This window comes from Acyrthosiphon pisum, chromosome A1, assembly GCF_005508785.2.
Source record: "Acyrthosiphon pisum isolate AL4f chromosome A1, pea_aphid_22Mar2018_4r6ur, whole genome shotgun sequence".
Taxonomy (NCBI): domain Eukaryota; kingdom Metazoa; phylum Arthropoda; class Insecta; order Hemiptera; family Aphididae; genus Acyrthosiphon; species Acyrthosiphon pisum.
In genome coordinates, this window is record NC_042494.1 from 17,475,365 (window position 1) to 17,489,977 (window position 14,613).

Sequence of the window (14,613 nt, forward strand, 5' to 3'; positions counted from 1 at the left end):
ATTAAGCGGACTGCCCACCATGCGGGTTGCCAAAAGACACAGTATACAAAGTTCAATATTGAAATACATAGGATTGTTAAAAATTATAAAATTATAGTAAATAAATATATAAATAAAATTACTGTACGTTCTAAATGGATGAGATATCAACCGGGTAGCATTAATTATTTTTTAAAAAAAAATACAGATTAAATATTGAATAATAAGATAAAATAGAAATAAATAAAATTTATACAGAAGATAAACAATGATATTACGGTTTACGAATATAAGTGGTAGTTTATAATATTGAGTGTATCCCTTAGAATACACAAACATATTTTTACTAGATCAAAGATGTTTAGTCCATGGGTTCTGAAAAAAATTCTCAGAAAGCAAGATGCGGTACCTCGGGCCCAAAAACCATAAACCCACGACGTCCCAGTTGTTGATGTTGTATTGGTTCTTAAGTATGGGGACGCATGGTTGGTATATCGCCCTCTTTTCCTCGTCCACTGCTGTATCTTGCATGAGGTTATTTGTTTCCCAACGAATTGTTGGGTCTAAAATGAGTCCGTGGTTTTTTATCCTGTCCAGCACTATCTAATATATAGTATATTATTTTATAGAAACAACAAATCCCATATTACCTATGGTTGGCGGTTGCCGTAAATATAATATAGGTACCTACCTAATATTACTTCGTAATAAACAATTATCAGTATTCAGTAATCACTATTGCAAATTGAATATTAGACAAATATATTGAAATAATGCAATTTAGCTCGATTTTTGGGAATTTTTTCGAAAACTTATATAGGTATATTTTAACGAGTTAAGCATAATGTTACAATCAGAATTTGTCAGTCACACTTATAGTTCCAACGTTATAACCTTTTGAAATTTGCAATTTTGAATATTTTACGTCTACGCAGATTATTCCACGAATCTACTCAAAAAAGTACGTTTAAAACTTTATTAAATAATATTATGTAGGTAATTATTTATTCGTATGTATGCATACATTTATATTTTATACATGTACCCTCCTTACATTAAACAGATTACAGATCACAATGGTTGGACTGAGAGGTTTTTGTGATACAAACCAATTTATTTTTAGGTAAAACTGACTTTTATCTTCTCATCAGGCTATCAGAGACGCAGTCCGGTCCAACAATTTTACTTTTAACTATTCACCCACTATTATATTAGGCCTATATAGAGGAGAAAACATGTATCCAATAGTAAAATTTGTAGGCCGTGATTATAATTTAAGAACACTCTGAATTTATACACAGATTTTTGAAAGAAATTATTATTTATAGCCTTATAGGTAGTTGATGATGCCTAGGATGTCCATGGCCACTATGCCCCCCTAAACTTGGGGACATAAATTATTTGGATGTGGGGTAAAAGGGATTGTCTTTATTCCTCTCTAAGTCTCAAAGGAGAATACAAGAGATATCAAAGAGTGTAAAGGGGAACTATCGATGTGGGCGATGTGGCTTCAAGAGGGGAAGTGGGAAGTTGACGATTGACCACATATTCATAGTACGGTTAATTTTAAGCAAGCTTCATAAATATAATAAAGATATACCATATACGTTTAGTGTTCGCGGATTTCAAACAAGCTTATGATATTATAATTTTGTGAGAAATTATGGAAGATCCTGACAAACTAAGAAATACCAACTAAAATTGTAAACTTAAAAAAGTTATGCAATAATAACACAAAGTGTGTAATCAGGGTACACGTTGAGCTTTCAGATTCTTTTGAAACCGATAAAAGACTAAGACAGGGTGATGCTTTATTAACTATTTTTTAATCTAACATTTGAGAATGCAACAACAATGCAGAATGGAAGTCATACACTCTATTACAGCCTATGCAGACGATATGTAATAATCATGGGCGATAAAAAAGAGGATGTTACAGATAGTATGTCTAGCTTAATGAAAGTAGGCAGATATTTGGGATTGTCGGTGAATGAGGAGAAAATAAATATAATATGTGTATTATATACTCAATAGTAATATGTATAAGCATACAAAATGATGAGGACGAGTCAGACTGGAAAGTTGATAGAATATCTTTTCAACAAGTACAGGAATTAAAATACCTTGGGGTCAATTGTCAATATAAACAATAGGAACTACATTTAACTATATTTTGTTATGCATGCATAAAGAAGTTAAGCTCCACTTGAAAGCAGGAAATGGTTGATACTTTGCCATGTGCCCATGTCACACTTGGTTAAGCCAAAATGAATGGCAGGTAAAACTAAAGAAAATTTATGTATCACACAACTGGTGTGTCATATCAGTACTTATAATACCTGGGCTACCGAGGCTAGCTTAGATTGAAGCAAGAACCGCTCCAAATCAGCAGAAAGAGATTCCAGGCCGTGCAACACCAGGCCGAAAATAGGAGCGAAAAACAAGACTCGGCATTACTAGGTGGCAAAGCTCAATCGCCCATTTCCTGGTTTATTATTCGTCATATGTATATATGTATGTGATTTATTGTGTATTGCGCAAATAGACCCTCCTCTGCAGTCGGTTCAAAACGGAAAAAAAATAAAAATACCTGGGTTACAACAGCAGGCGATAAGAGATTAAATATTTTGGAGAGAAAAGTTTTAAGGAAGATTAGTGGACCTTAATAATATGACCCTGATACTCATGTTTGGGAGCGAAGAACAAACGAACAGCTGAAATGATTGTACAAAAAAGGAAATATAGGCCAATAAGTAAGAAATACAAGAGTGGAGTGGGCAGGCCACATTTGGAGATCCCAAAACAGTATAAATAATAGGAAAATACCATGGGTTGCCCGAAGCAACAGTGGTTATATTCAGTTAAAAAGGATTTAATGAACTTGAGACAAGAGAGGAATGGAGATCTAGATCATGCATATGATAGGAAAGAGTGAAAGACATTAGTATGGACCGAAAAGAGCCTATATTCTGTTGTTAAACGATTCCAATCTCACTTAGAAAAGTCGTAAATCCATTAAAATGTCAATGAAGGCTAACAGTTTTAACATCATTCGGGAAACATGTGATCGAGGGGATCACATTGAAGTTAAAAATATGAGGGGGCTTCGATCCCAGTATCCAACACAACTAAAATGCCGTCTGTTTGGTGAGTGGGGCTAACCCCCCCCCCTCCAACATCCTAAACCCAACTCAAATAATACCCCCGGAAATCCGCCTAGACAATTAGTATAAACTAGTACAACTACCTATATAAAAATTGAATAAAACTTTTTTTATTTTTGTTTAATATTTTATTTAATGTTTGAGTATAAATAACAATAATATGTTTAGAAATTAATGGTGGAATGAAAAAATAATTATTATTAAACTACAATGCAGAAAAATAACTTATAAAATAAATGTAAATAACAAATTACGATTGAACTAGGAACTGAATTAAATATAAAATATCAGTTATCAACTGCAGAATAATTGCAATGTTTTGCCTCAGACTTACAGAACTATAGAATTGATTTAAACAAATGCTTAATATAATATATTGCTTCAGTTCCAAATGCAACCTTAATTTTTAATTTAAAAAAAATACAATTAAAATAACTATAGGCTGTTTATCCCTGTTTTCCGAAAAAATATCAAGTTATTATTTTTATTACATCCACAGCCTTCTATTATTATATATTACACACAATTTTGACATTCTTTTCAATGTATAACATATAAATTAATTTAATTATTAGGATATTAACTTGAGACTAGAACTAGATGCAAAATTAAGAGATTTACTTCATTATCAACAGAAGTAAATCACATAATAAAAAAAATCACTTAAATATTTTTAATTTAAAATCTCAAGGATTATATTTTCTTAATAGTAATTGTGATGATCAGACAATGTATGTATTAAAACATTTAAAACCAACAATTAACTAATCAAAAAACTTAAGCAACAAAAATAAAGAAAATTTCATAAAAAATCTATTAGCTGTAATTTTGCAATTATAATAAAATTTTAAAAATACACTGACCACTATTAAAATGTATGTATTATAAATAAAGAGCATTTAACACCAGGAAAAGAAAGGACTTTTGTTTTGAAATCTTTGAGTAAATGTATCACTGAATGAACGAAACTTGGAAGTAGTTCCCACATGACCTTTAGACCTGGAAAATAAAATAATAACTTTGTACAAAGCTTAACAAAAGTATTATTTTATAAAATAAACTTTTAATAATTTAATTCATTGTTAGTAAATGTACATATTATTTCAAATAAGAGTAACCTCAGTTGGCAGGCTTCTATGTAATGGGTGTAGTTAACACACACCTTGTGGTGCTGTGTTCTCAAGACTCAGGAGTGTCACTTTATTATTCTAATAACCCGCATATACCCTGTGCAAAATAAGATATATATATATACCCCCTGATATACATAAGAAAACCGGTTTTACCCGTAGCCACTTGGTAGCTCTTATTTTGGATATAGCTTGATTGCATTTTGCTAAGAATAACACAGTTAAGGGGCTCTAGTCGGTAGTGTTTTAAGAAAATTAATATAAGCAATTTAACACAATGACATTAAAATTACTTTTAAGTATTTGTAAACGAACATTAGTATATTTATTTATTGTTATGAGTTTTCGACCAATATTTCCTAGAAATGTCCTGAATAGGTTTCTAGATTTTGGTCAAGAAGATTTTGAACAACTTTTTTTTCAGCTGTAATTGTAATATCTATGAATAAAAATATGATATTTTTGTGTTTATATTAGCTGAATAACCCGGCGTTGCCCGGGAAAAAAGTTGTGTTAAATTAATTCCTTTTGGGTGTAATTCGCTCAGCATAGGTATGGAAACAAAATCATATTATATTTTAATTTTTAGCCGCGTGGCGTTGCCCATGAGTTTCGCTTATGGTTATGCGAACAGTATATTATCAGGTAGGCAATCTACCTGCGGTACATTGCGGATACAGTGAGATGGGAGATAAAATATAGCCTATATATTAGTACAGTATTGTAGTTGAAAAAAAATGTGTATACAGTGTACCTAAAATAGTATTGAAGTCACAGTTGATCATCCCAGATTTTTAGGAGTATTTATATTATATTAATATATTTTGGGGGGTTATTTTATCTTTTAAAAATATAATTGGATTATTGGTGTACGCGCGATGCATGAGATTATTTTTATCGATAAACTTCTTGGATCAATTCTTATTGTTGACCTTCAGACAAAAAGGATAGGTTGCACGTATCTGAAAATCGGCGGACCGCCGTGCGCCCGTGCTGTGCAGTACAATACATATTGACGGTGAATAATTATAATTGTTAATTACTCCATTAAAACGCAACATTTTTGAAAATCCTTTCTTATTGCACGGTGAAAATATGAGAGAACTTCCATTCCAAATTTCAAGTTCGTATGTTGTGTAGTTTTTGAGTTACAGCGATCAGTGACTAAGTGGTAATTGGATTTTATATGTATAGATTATTCATTATGACACTAACAATAATTTGAATCTTTTAGTCTAAAAATCACTTTTTTTTTGTGCAAAATCTGACAGGCAAAATTTTTTTTGCCACCTGAAGTTTCTCTTATTTAAGATAAAGTACAGCTAAGGGTAACCTTGGGCAAATCAAATAATTGTTAACAGTAAAGGCCAAACTATAGATACTGAATTAATATTATTTGTCATTACCGTTCAACAATAACGGCTGGCATTTGAACAAGTTGTACAGGACTTTTACCATCTTTTAGAGCTTGAGTTAAATTTAATATCTGTCCACGCATAACACTCATTTGCTTTTCAAACATATGTCTATCAAATCCTTTGTCTATCTGTAAGTTGAAATATATGAACAATAATTAGCTTTGCTAATTTTTAAAAATAAAATTGTAGTATTATAGGTACAGTTAGTCTATGTTATACATATATTTATATTTTTTTAAGTCAACCTTAATGCAATACAATTTATTAGATAGTCACTGTTTAACTTTTATAGGTACAATTTATTTATTTAAAAAAAAAAACATTATTACACGTAAATTGGTTACGAGGTTATATTTCATAATTCAATTCAATCAAAAATTGACCTATAACACAAAATTTTGATTTAAGAAAAAAAAAGGGGGAAATTAGGTAACCGCCTTGCTGTACTTAAAGATAGTATGGTTGCCCAACGAATTATGATAAGAAACAATTGAATGATGCTCATAGTTTCTTTTATTATCAATGATACTCTAGAAGCTTTTGCTAGCGCTCATAGAGTAAAAATTAAGTACTAGCCATAGGCCACTAGGCATACAATTATATGATTTATATATACGATACAATATTTAAACGATTGGAACATCAATGTTTGGTTTTGCTAGTCGTTGTGATAACAAGGAAACTCGGAGCATCATTTTATTATGGTTCATTGTGCAACCATACTATCTTTAATGGTGGTACTACAGTAAGTTGATTTAATTTCCCAAAAACATTATATTAATTATATTATTAAACATTTCATTATTATAATAGTATAATATATTTATATAATTTACTATTGTTCATAACTTTTGAGTTAATGTTGCATTAAAATAGAATGGTATAAATTATAGGTTTGTGGTATAAATAGGTAATACCTTAAAATTTAACTAAGTTTTCAAAATGACATTGCGCTAATATAAATATCACATAAAATATAAGTATGTACCTTCGTTAGAGTTTCAAGTTCCCGCAATGAATATTTTTCAATTACAACAATATAATTAAAATTTTTATTATTCGTTTAACCCGTCGTTGATGACGCTATGAGCATTTCGCTCACATAACTGTTATTTTGGGAACCATTGGCTTCAAATTATTTTGCTTATATCGATATTTTTAGTATGCTCATACAAGTTACTTATGGAAATAAATACGTGGAAAATAACTAAACTATATATAAACTTTCCGTCTTATTACCATCAAATGTCGACGGTTACCAGTATTTGCTCGCCGGGGATCGGCGGTCCGACGGCGGCCAGTTATTTTAGCCAAAACATACTAATATTTCTTCCATCATACTCAGGGGCGAACTGGCTATTTTTGGCCCGGGGTGCAAAATTAATTAGGGGCCCGTAATTTTTTTTCAAACCTACCTATATTAGGAAAGAGCCCTTTTTTTTATAAGTAAATATAAAAAAAAAATAAGAATAACATGTTGTTTATTTGTAGAGATGTTGAAATATGTTATTTTATTTTGTATAATACCGTATTATACCAGTATTATACCGTATACTGACTGTGGTAATCGGGGGCCCGGATCATAAATACAAACGGGGGCCCGGGGTGCTACTTGGAGTATAGCACCCTGGGCCAGTCCGCCCCTGATCATACTGATCGACCTAGTAATGCGATAATAGTTTTTAAAACTGATTTAGATTCGTTGTATTGTCTACTTATAGATTAGTCAGTCCACTTTTCCCAATTTCACCCTTCCAAAAATAATTAAATGTGAGCGAAACGCTAACACGTCACTAATGATATGAAAATATCAACGTCACCAACGACTGGTTAAATATCTAATTTTATCAAATGTCTAAGATATTGAGTTGAAAATCAAAACTTTTTTCACAAACAAAAATAGGTCGAGTATATACTGTATTAATATTACTGTAGCAATTAAATGGTACAAGAAACAATTTAACTTTGAAATTTTTGGTAATATTTATTTGTGTACATAAAACTACTATAAGAAAATGTTGAACAGGAAATAAATGATTTATCGAAGTGGTAAACTGAATTTATTTTAGTTGGATTTTTTTGTTTTGTGGAGCTTAGATATTATGATATAATTTAAAATTTTCAAAATCTTTTCTTATATATGATAAATATTTTTCTTTTTACCTTAAACAAAGTGTAAAGATCATCACACAAATCTTGAACAAAGTTCATATCAGACAGATAAGGCAATACTAGTTCTTTTGTATCCTTACTGAATGGAATCTTTGCTTGTGGAAGCCATGCCCAATGGTAGGGGTATGCACGCCATGAATCAGGGTGTTTAAATGGAAATGCTAAGCCATTATCAATAGCTGCTATCTTTATGTCTGGTTCTTGAACACTATTCCATTCCTATAGAAACGAGGACACCGATAAATATTATTAATATAATAATTATTAGTTATTTAAATATTTAAATGTTTATAAACAAATAAAAGAAATATACAATAATTTAGCTTACATTTGAGCTTTCACTGACTGTAGAATTTGTAAGGCTAGCATTTGGGCTTGTGCTTAAGCTCGGTTGATCATACCTAATCAACCAGTTATCATTACCTCGATCAGTGTTTCGAATAATGTAATCTAACACAACAAGCCTTTCAAATTGAATTTGAAAACGGGATTGAAGATTTAATGGCAATGGAGCTAATTCAAGTCGCCTAAGCCAATATTCAGCATCTTTATAACCTTCCATGAATAATTGGAAGGATCCTATCTGAAAGTAATAGTGTACAAATTATCCAATTATTCAATTAAATCGAAATTCACTTTACATACTTTGGGCCTAAGACCAAGTCTATTAAATCGCCGTCCCAATTTAGGAAAATGATCGTTAATAGCATGTTTCATTCTAGTCTTCTCTCTGTCTATACGTCCATAGTTGAATGTCTCACTAACCAACTTTGCAACCTTAGTTTTTGGTACAATATTCAATCCAAGTTTAACTGATACAAGGCTGGCACCAGCTTCAGACAGGTATCCTTGATTAGGTATTAAACACGAACGGCCAAAACAACACGGACAACAGTTTTTATGTAGCCATTTGATCCATTTTGGATTCAACAATCCATATGGTTCTTCATCTTTTGGTTTAAAAACACCAATAGTTTTCTAAAGTATAAAATAATTTGTTTTAATAATTGTATAAGCTAAATTGACATTTTAACAATTTACTTTAAAATAAAGTATATATTTGTAAATAAAACTTACACAATTTGTATCTTTGACAAAATAGCTACCACTGGACCCTTGATAAATACGTTCAGGGAAGACGCTATTATCTATAGCTAATTCTGATTGTTTAATAACATAACTGAATGCCGGATCATCTACAAAGAAATGAAATAACGAATGAACTTAAATTTAATTGCATATTCTTTATACATAATACTTAAATAACAAATATAAAATTTACCATATTTTTCATAACAATCATAATCAACTATAGATATATCTTCGAACATCATGAGTTTAAAATACAATAAATTATAAAACAATATTAAACTGTCTAAATTTATCATGTGGCTTACTACTTCACTAAAAGTTACTAAAAATAACTTTATACTCAAATACATATAATAATATAAACAACAATTTAAGTATTATCATTTATCAGAATTCATGATAATAATATTATGTAGTATCATCCATTATTTCTAAACAATATTGACGCATTAAGTCGAGTACTTAATGCGAGTTAAGTTTAGTCTAAGAGGTGTGGTATATAATTGAATGAATTTCTCATCATAATATAACCTATTAAAAAATACTTAGATGTGATACTATACACAAACATTATACAGCTTCAATCAATACCCAGTGGCAAACAGATATAAAAAATAACAATTGACCTTTAGTTATGAACTTTCAATATTAAATAACTGATTACATAGCATAATTATTCTATATTAAATATATTTATATATACATAATGCTATAATATAATAAGTACCTTAACTATATATTTTCTAATATTATCTTAGACATTTTATTATAATCATTGTACATTATATATATATATATATATAATTGACTAGAATAATAAAATATTTTTTTTTTTAAAAGAATAAAACTGCACGTGATTGATAAAATAAAATATTATTTCTAAGAAAAACCAATATTTGTAATTTAAAATACTTTAGATATTGTCTAAAAGAAAGTATAGTAGCCTTTTTTTAAACCAATACCAATTTCCCAATATTATTTCAACTTTTATTGATATTTTTTATTGTTTCATCCATTCTAAAAATATTTCTTTTATTTTTAAATTGTACGTCATAGCATAGGCCCCAATTATAAAACATCCAAATTGTTTACATAATATCTACCATAAATAAAAAATTTTATTAAACTATTTATGCTTAACTGATAAAACTACAAATTTCCAACAGTTACTTTAAGTTAAAAAAATAAAAAATGTTATAGTGCTTAATTGACATACCAATACCAATTCAGATAAAATAATAGGTATTGTATTATCTACACTTAAAAATAGTTATTCATTATTATTATTATTTCTACAATTGTTAGAAATCATATTTTTAAGTCAGCTATGAAGGAAAAAATCAAATTAATAGTTAGGTACCTATATACCTAAAACATTTCATTTATGAAAAATATATTCCACCATAAATGGTATATGCGATATTAGAATTCAACTTGCCATATGGCAATTATCCCTATAGTTTAAATACATATCTAGGTATAGTGCTGACTCATTGTAGCATAACACTCGTATACAATTTAATTTACATTATTTTTTTTTAAATAGAAACTGCATCAAAAAATGTAATAATGCCAGGTAGATACCTAATTTTATTACTATTGTCAATCAATCAAACTAAATAAATTTAAACTTATTACCTATTACACTAAGTATAACATTTTGTCATAGATATCCTATAATGCCTATTTAGGTAATTAACATACAAAATTAATTATAGTAATTACCTATATTTATTTTATTTTAAATTACCTTCTTTTCAATAACAATTCATTAGGGTGTACAAATAGTAAAAACATTTAGGTTTTATTGATTATTAATTATTATAGTTTGAAAAATTTCACAATGAAGATATTAATATTTTTAAATGTAGGTCCTGAGAATGATTATACAAACAATACAAGTTTGGAAAAACATAAATAGTAAGGATGTTAAATATTATTTTTTTAAATAATTATGTAATTAAAACTAATTAAACATCAATGAAATGGTATTAATTACATAATTTAATTAGCTATGAATGATTATAATTTAGCAGATTAATGTTAATTGTTAATTATCGATAATACCTAGTTGTATAATGTATTTAGTCATTATTTATTACACATACCTACTATTAGAAGTGGTTTAATATTTTATATATTAGCTAAATTAGTCTTATTACTAATATCTTTTAACACATATGTACATAATACATAATATTATAATTAATAATGATACTGATATCAATAAGGCAAAAAATTAAATACCTACTTAGAAGTAATGTACTATTAGCAGATGTCTTTATATTATATTATTGTATATAATTTAAAATGCATCAATTTAGTTACCAGGAAAATGATTATAACCCGGAGCATGATCCATGCGTCCCAGTAGTGGTTGATTTTCCCTATCTTTGGCGTCCAGATTGTCGCTTAAAGGCTGTTCGAACTCAATGTCAGGTACGATTGGCTGGTAAATAGATGTAGTAGGTGACGGCTGTTGTAGTATACCGTTGGGTTGCAAACTATCCTCGTTCATTTAGACAGTCGGAAACAAAGACTCACCAACACAAGGACACCTGGGAATTTGGTATTAGGCCCACGACGAACAAGGTTAGTCATAAATTCGATAATGATGTGATAAACTAGGCAGCCATATAAATTCAATGAACAGCATAGAAAATAGAAATTTCAAGAATTAATTGAAACTAAATGAAATTGAACAAAAATAATTATTGAAAATTTGAAATCAAAAAGTTATACCTATAGGTAATCGTAATTCGTAATAAGAATATATAATAATAATTATTATTAATTCTTTTAAATCAAACACAGACACAGATGTTTTTTGAAAATGAACTTGCTTGATCAGTTCAGTTTGCTTTACTAGTTTGCGTATTGCTACTATCTCCGTCCTCCGACGTTGTCTGGCAGATAAATGATAATGACGGGAACAATAATTGATTGCGCATATTGTTCCATGAAACGACAACGTTGTAATTCTTTATGAAAAAATTCAATAATAATTATTTAAATTTTAGTTACGTAATAACCACGACATGTAGTAGTTCGTGGTAATAACTAATAACTAATAAATCATAATATTGATAGACTGTTGTATGTGGTATGAACTATTTTAATAAATAATAATTAGTAATAACTTAAACCTTATAAGCATTACAAATGTTTATTTATTTTAGTCATGGGAATTACTAATTAGCAGGGTACAAATTTTCAAGCAAAAACAATGCTTTTTTTTGTGGTAAATGATAAGAAGTCAATTATTTTATGAAAATTTGTTTCATTTAATTTCTATGCTAGATTGCTAGAGGGTAAACATCATTTTGCCTTAAATCTCTTTTTCCGCTGTAGGTGTCTTTAATTGCCTTATTCTCATTTTTGTTATTTTGTGGTAAATTATCAATTTATTACACTATAAAATATGATATAATGATATGTTATCAGGTCCTGATTAAGGGGGCGGGGGGGCAAGGTCCAGGGTGCCATTGGTTTCGGGGGCCAATCTTTATCCCCAAAATACAGTTTTCAAAAAAAAAATTACTATTTAAGTAGGTAGGTATAGTATGTAAATTATCATTACTAATTATAAAATAAAATTGTTCTCAATCTTATATCACGAAATATTACTATAAATAATGAACATGTTTGCCAAAAATTTTGTTATGTGTTTTTTTATTTTTGGACATTTTAGATTACCGATTTAACTAATTAATTAATTAAGTATACAAAAAGGTAGTTATAAAAAAAAATTATTTAGCTCTTGTAAATTAGGTATATCAGTTAAAAGTATTAATGCATATTTTACTAAACTTTAGAGGAATAGTTAATAACCTAGCAAACTAAAATTGATCATTGAAGCTTTACCAGAATCCATAAAAAAATATAGTGGTTAGCATTTGAAAAATAACGTCGATTATATCATTGGTACAACTGCGTGACACCAAAAGGCAAAGGGTTCTAGACTTAGGTAGATGATATATTTAAAACCTTATTACTGGGCGACAACGATTTTTTGTAAAAATTTCTATGTTTGAAATTATTATATAATTTTATTTATTGATTATTTATTATGTATTATTATTAATTTTGTTATTTATTTATGACGTATATCATTTCGTTTAACAAACAATTTTTGTTTTAAAATAATTATTGAGAAGAGAAAACCCATGTAACCGTTCACTGTAGTCTAGGGCTGACGGTATTTTCAGTATACCGGTATTTTAAAATTATTTTGGTAAACGGTATACAACTTAAGCACCTACTTACCATTTAGGTTCAAATTGATTACCTACTTTTAAACGAGCTTTTAAAGTTTAATTCTGTACTGTATAGCAGTGTAGAAAAATAAAGATATAAAATACATGTAATCAATAATCATATTGTTTTATTGGTAGGTAGGTAGATGTTGATAGCCGATAGGTAGGGACAGTTTAAAAAAAATTACTAGTTTTACTAGTTACCTACTTATGTTTTTCAAAAAATTGAAGCAAAGTATAAGAATTTACATAAATTAACTTAATTTTAAGTATAAAATAATTATTAGTGCAAGTTTTAGTGCTGTTTTCTAGTATCAATGGTAATATTAGAGATTATAATATTATATAATATATATTATAGTATATGATAAAGTATATAAGTAGGTAATGTGAAACAATATTAAAGTAAAAAATATCGATACTAGTTAGATTTTATTTATTATTCCGGTATACCGTACCCATAGGCGCAAATAGAGGGGGGCTTAGGGGTATTAGCACCCCCAGTTTTAAAATTAGCACCCTCTAATAATTTATGTGTATATGTGTCAAAACTTCTCCTTACAACAACAAAAAACCAAAAACAGTTTATCATCAGACATGAGGGTACAGAGTATAATGAATGAAAAAATGAACTCGACAATTGTCATTTTTTCGAATTCAAATCTATTCAGAACATTAATCATTATTTTCCAATGTCTCTACTAAACCCGGTCGTTGTGGTCGGTTATGTTATAATCAGTTGTCAAGTCCAGTGGCGACTCTGCGCTATGACACTAGTATCGCGAGTATTTACTAATATAAACATTCCTGTGCCCATATCTAATTCGGACAAAAACCTAATTACGATATACGAATCACTTGTCAGTTGGTGTTCATTTATGAGTTCCAAGTTTTCGACAGTCTGTGTAATTGTGTATGCTGTATGATATTATATAGTATAATATCCTATACAGGGTGTAATAAATAGAACTGACTTTTGAAATAACTTTTGTTCTAATCAATATTTAAATTGTTTTTTTTATATACAATTTATAGTCTCTTATTTATAGTTTTAAATATATTATGCAAAAAATTATTTTTATATTTTAATTAGGTACTTATTTTTTAACATTGAAAATTTTAAATTTTAAATTTGATTTCAATTTTTTAGATATATTCAAAATAGCCAATTTGTGAATCTGATTATAAAAACAATAATTTTGATAGTAAAAACATTTATCTAAGTCAAGTAGCTTATTTTTAAAACTTTTGATATATCAATATTTTTTTGATTAAATGAATTCGGAACGCATACGTAAGTTATTATAATAACTTCTTTCAAAATATTTTTTTTGAAAATTGGCTGACATGAGTATATTAATTCTTAAATTATTTACTATAATCATATAATTTTAACAATTTT

At 28.6% G+C, this 14,613-nt stretch overlaps 1 protein-coding gene across 2 annotated transcripts; it reads right to left on the minus strand.

Annotated features, from left to right (window-relative positions):
- Positions 1-3,248: 3,248 nt before the first annotated feature.
- Positions 3,249-11,817, minus strand: LOC100163132 (phosphatidylinositol 4-kinase type 2-beta). Of its 2 annotated transcripts, XM_016806397.2 has the most exons (8): positions 11,284-11,439; positions 9,146-9,209; positions 8,941-9,059; positions 8,509-8,841; positions 8,192-8,446; positions 7,855-8,082; positions 5,680-5,819; positions 3,249-4,142 (listed from the first exon to the last, which is right to left on the minus strand). In XM_016806397.2, the coding sequence occupies exons 1-8, from the start codon at positions 11,308-11,310 to the stop codon at positions 4,043-4,045; spliced, it is 1,266 nt and encodes a 421-aa protein (XP_016661886.1). In that variant the 5' UTR covers positions 11,311-11,439; the 3' UTR covers positions 3,249-4,042. The 2 variants fall into 2 exon arrangements, with proteins under 2 accessions (XP_016661886.1, XP_001947555.1); XM_001947520.2 differs by lacking the exon at positions 9,146-9,209 and having other exon boundaries at positions 11,284-11,817.
- Between the last annotated feature and the right edge of the window lie 2,796 nt (positions 11,818-14,613).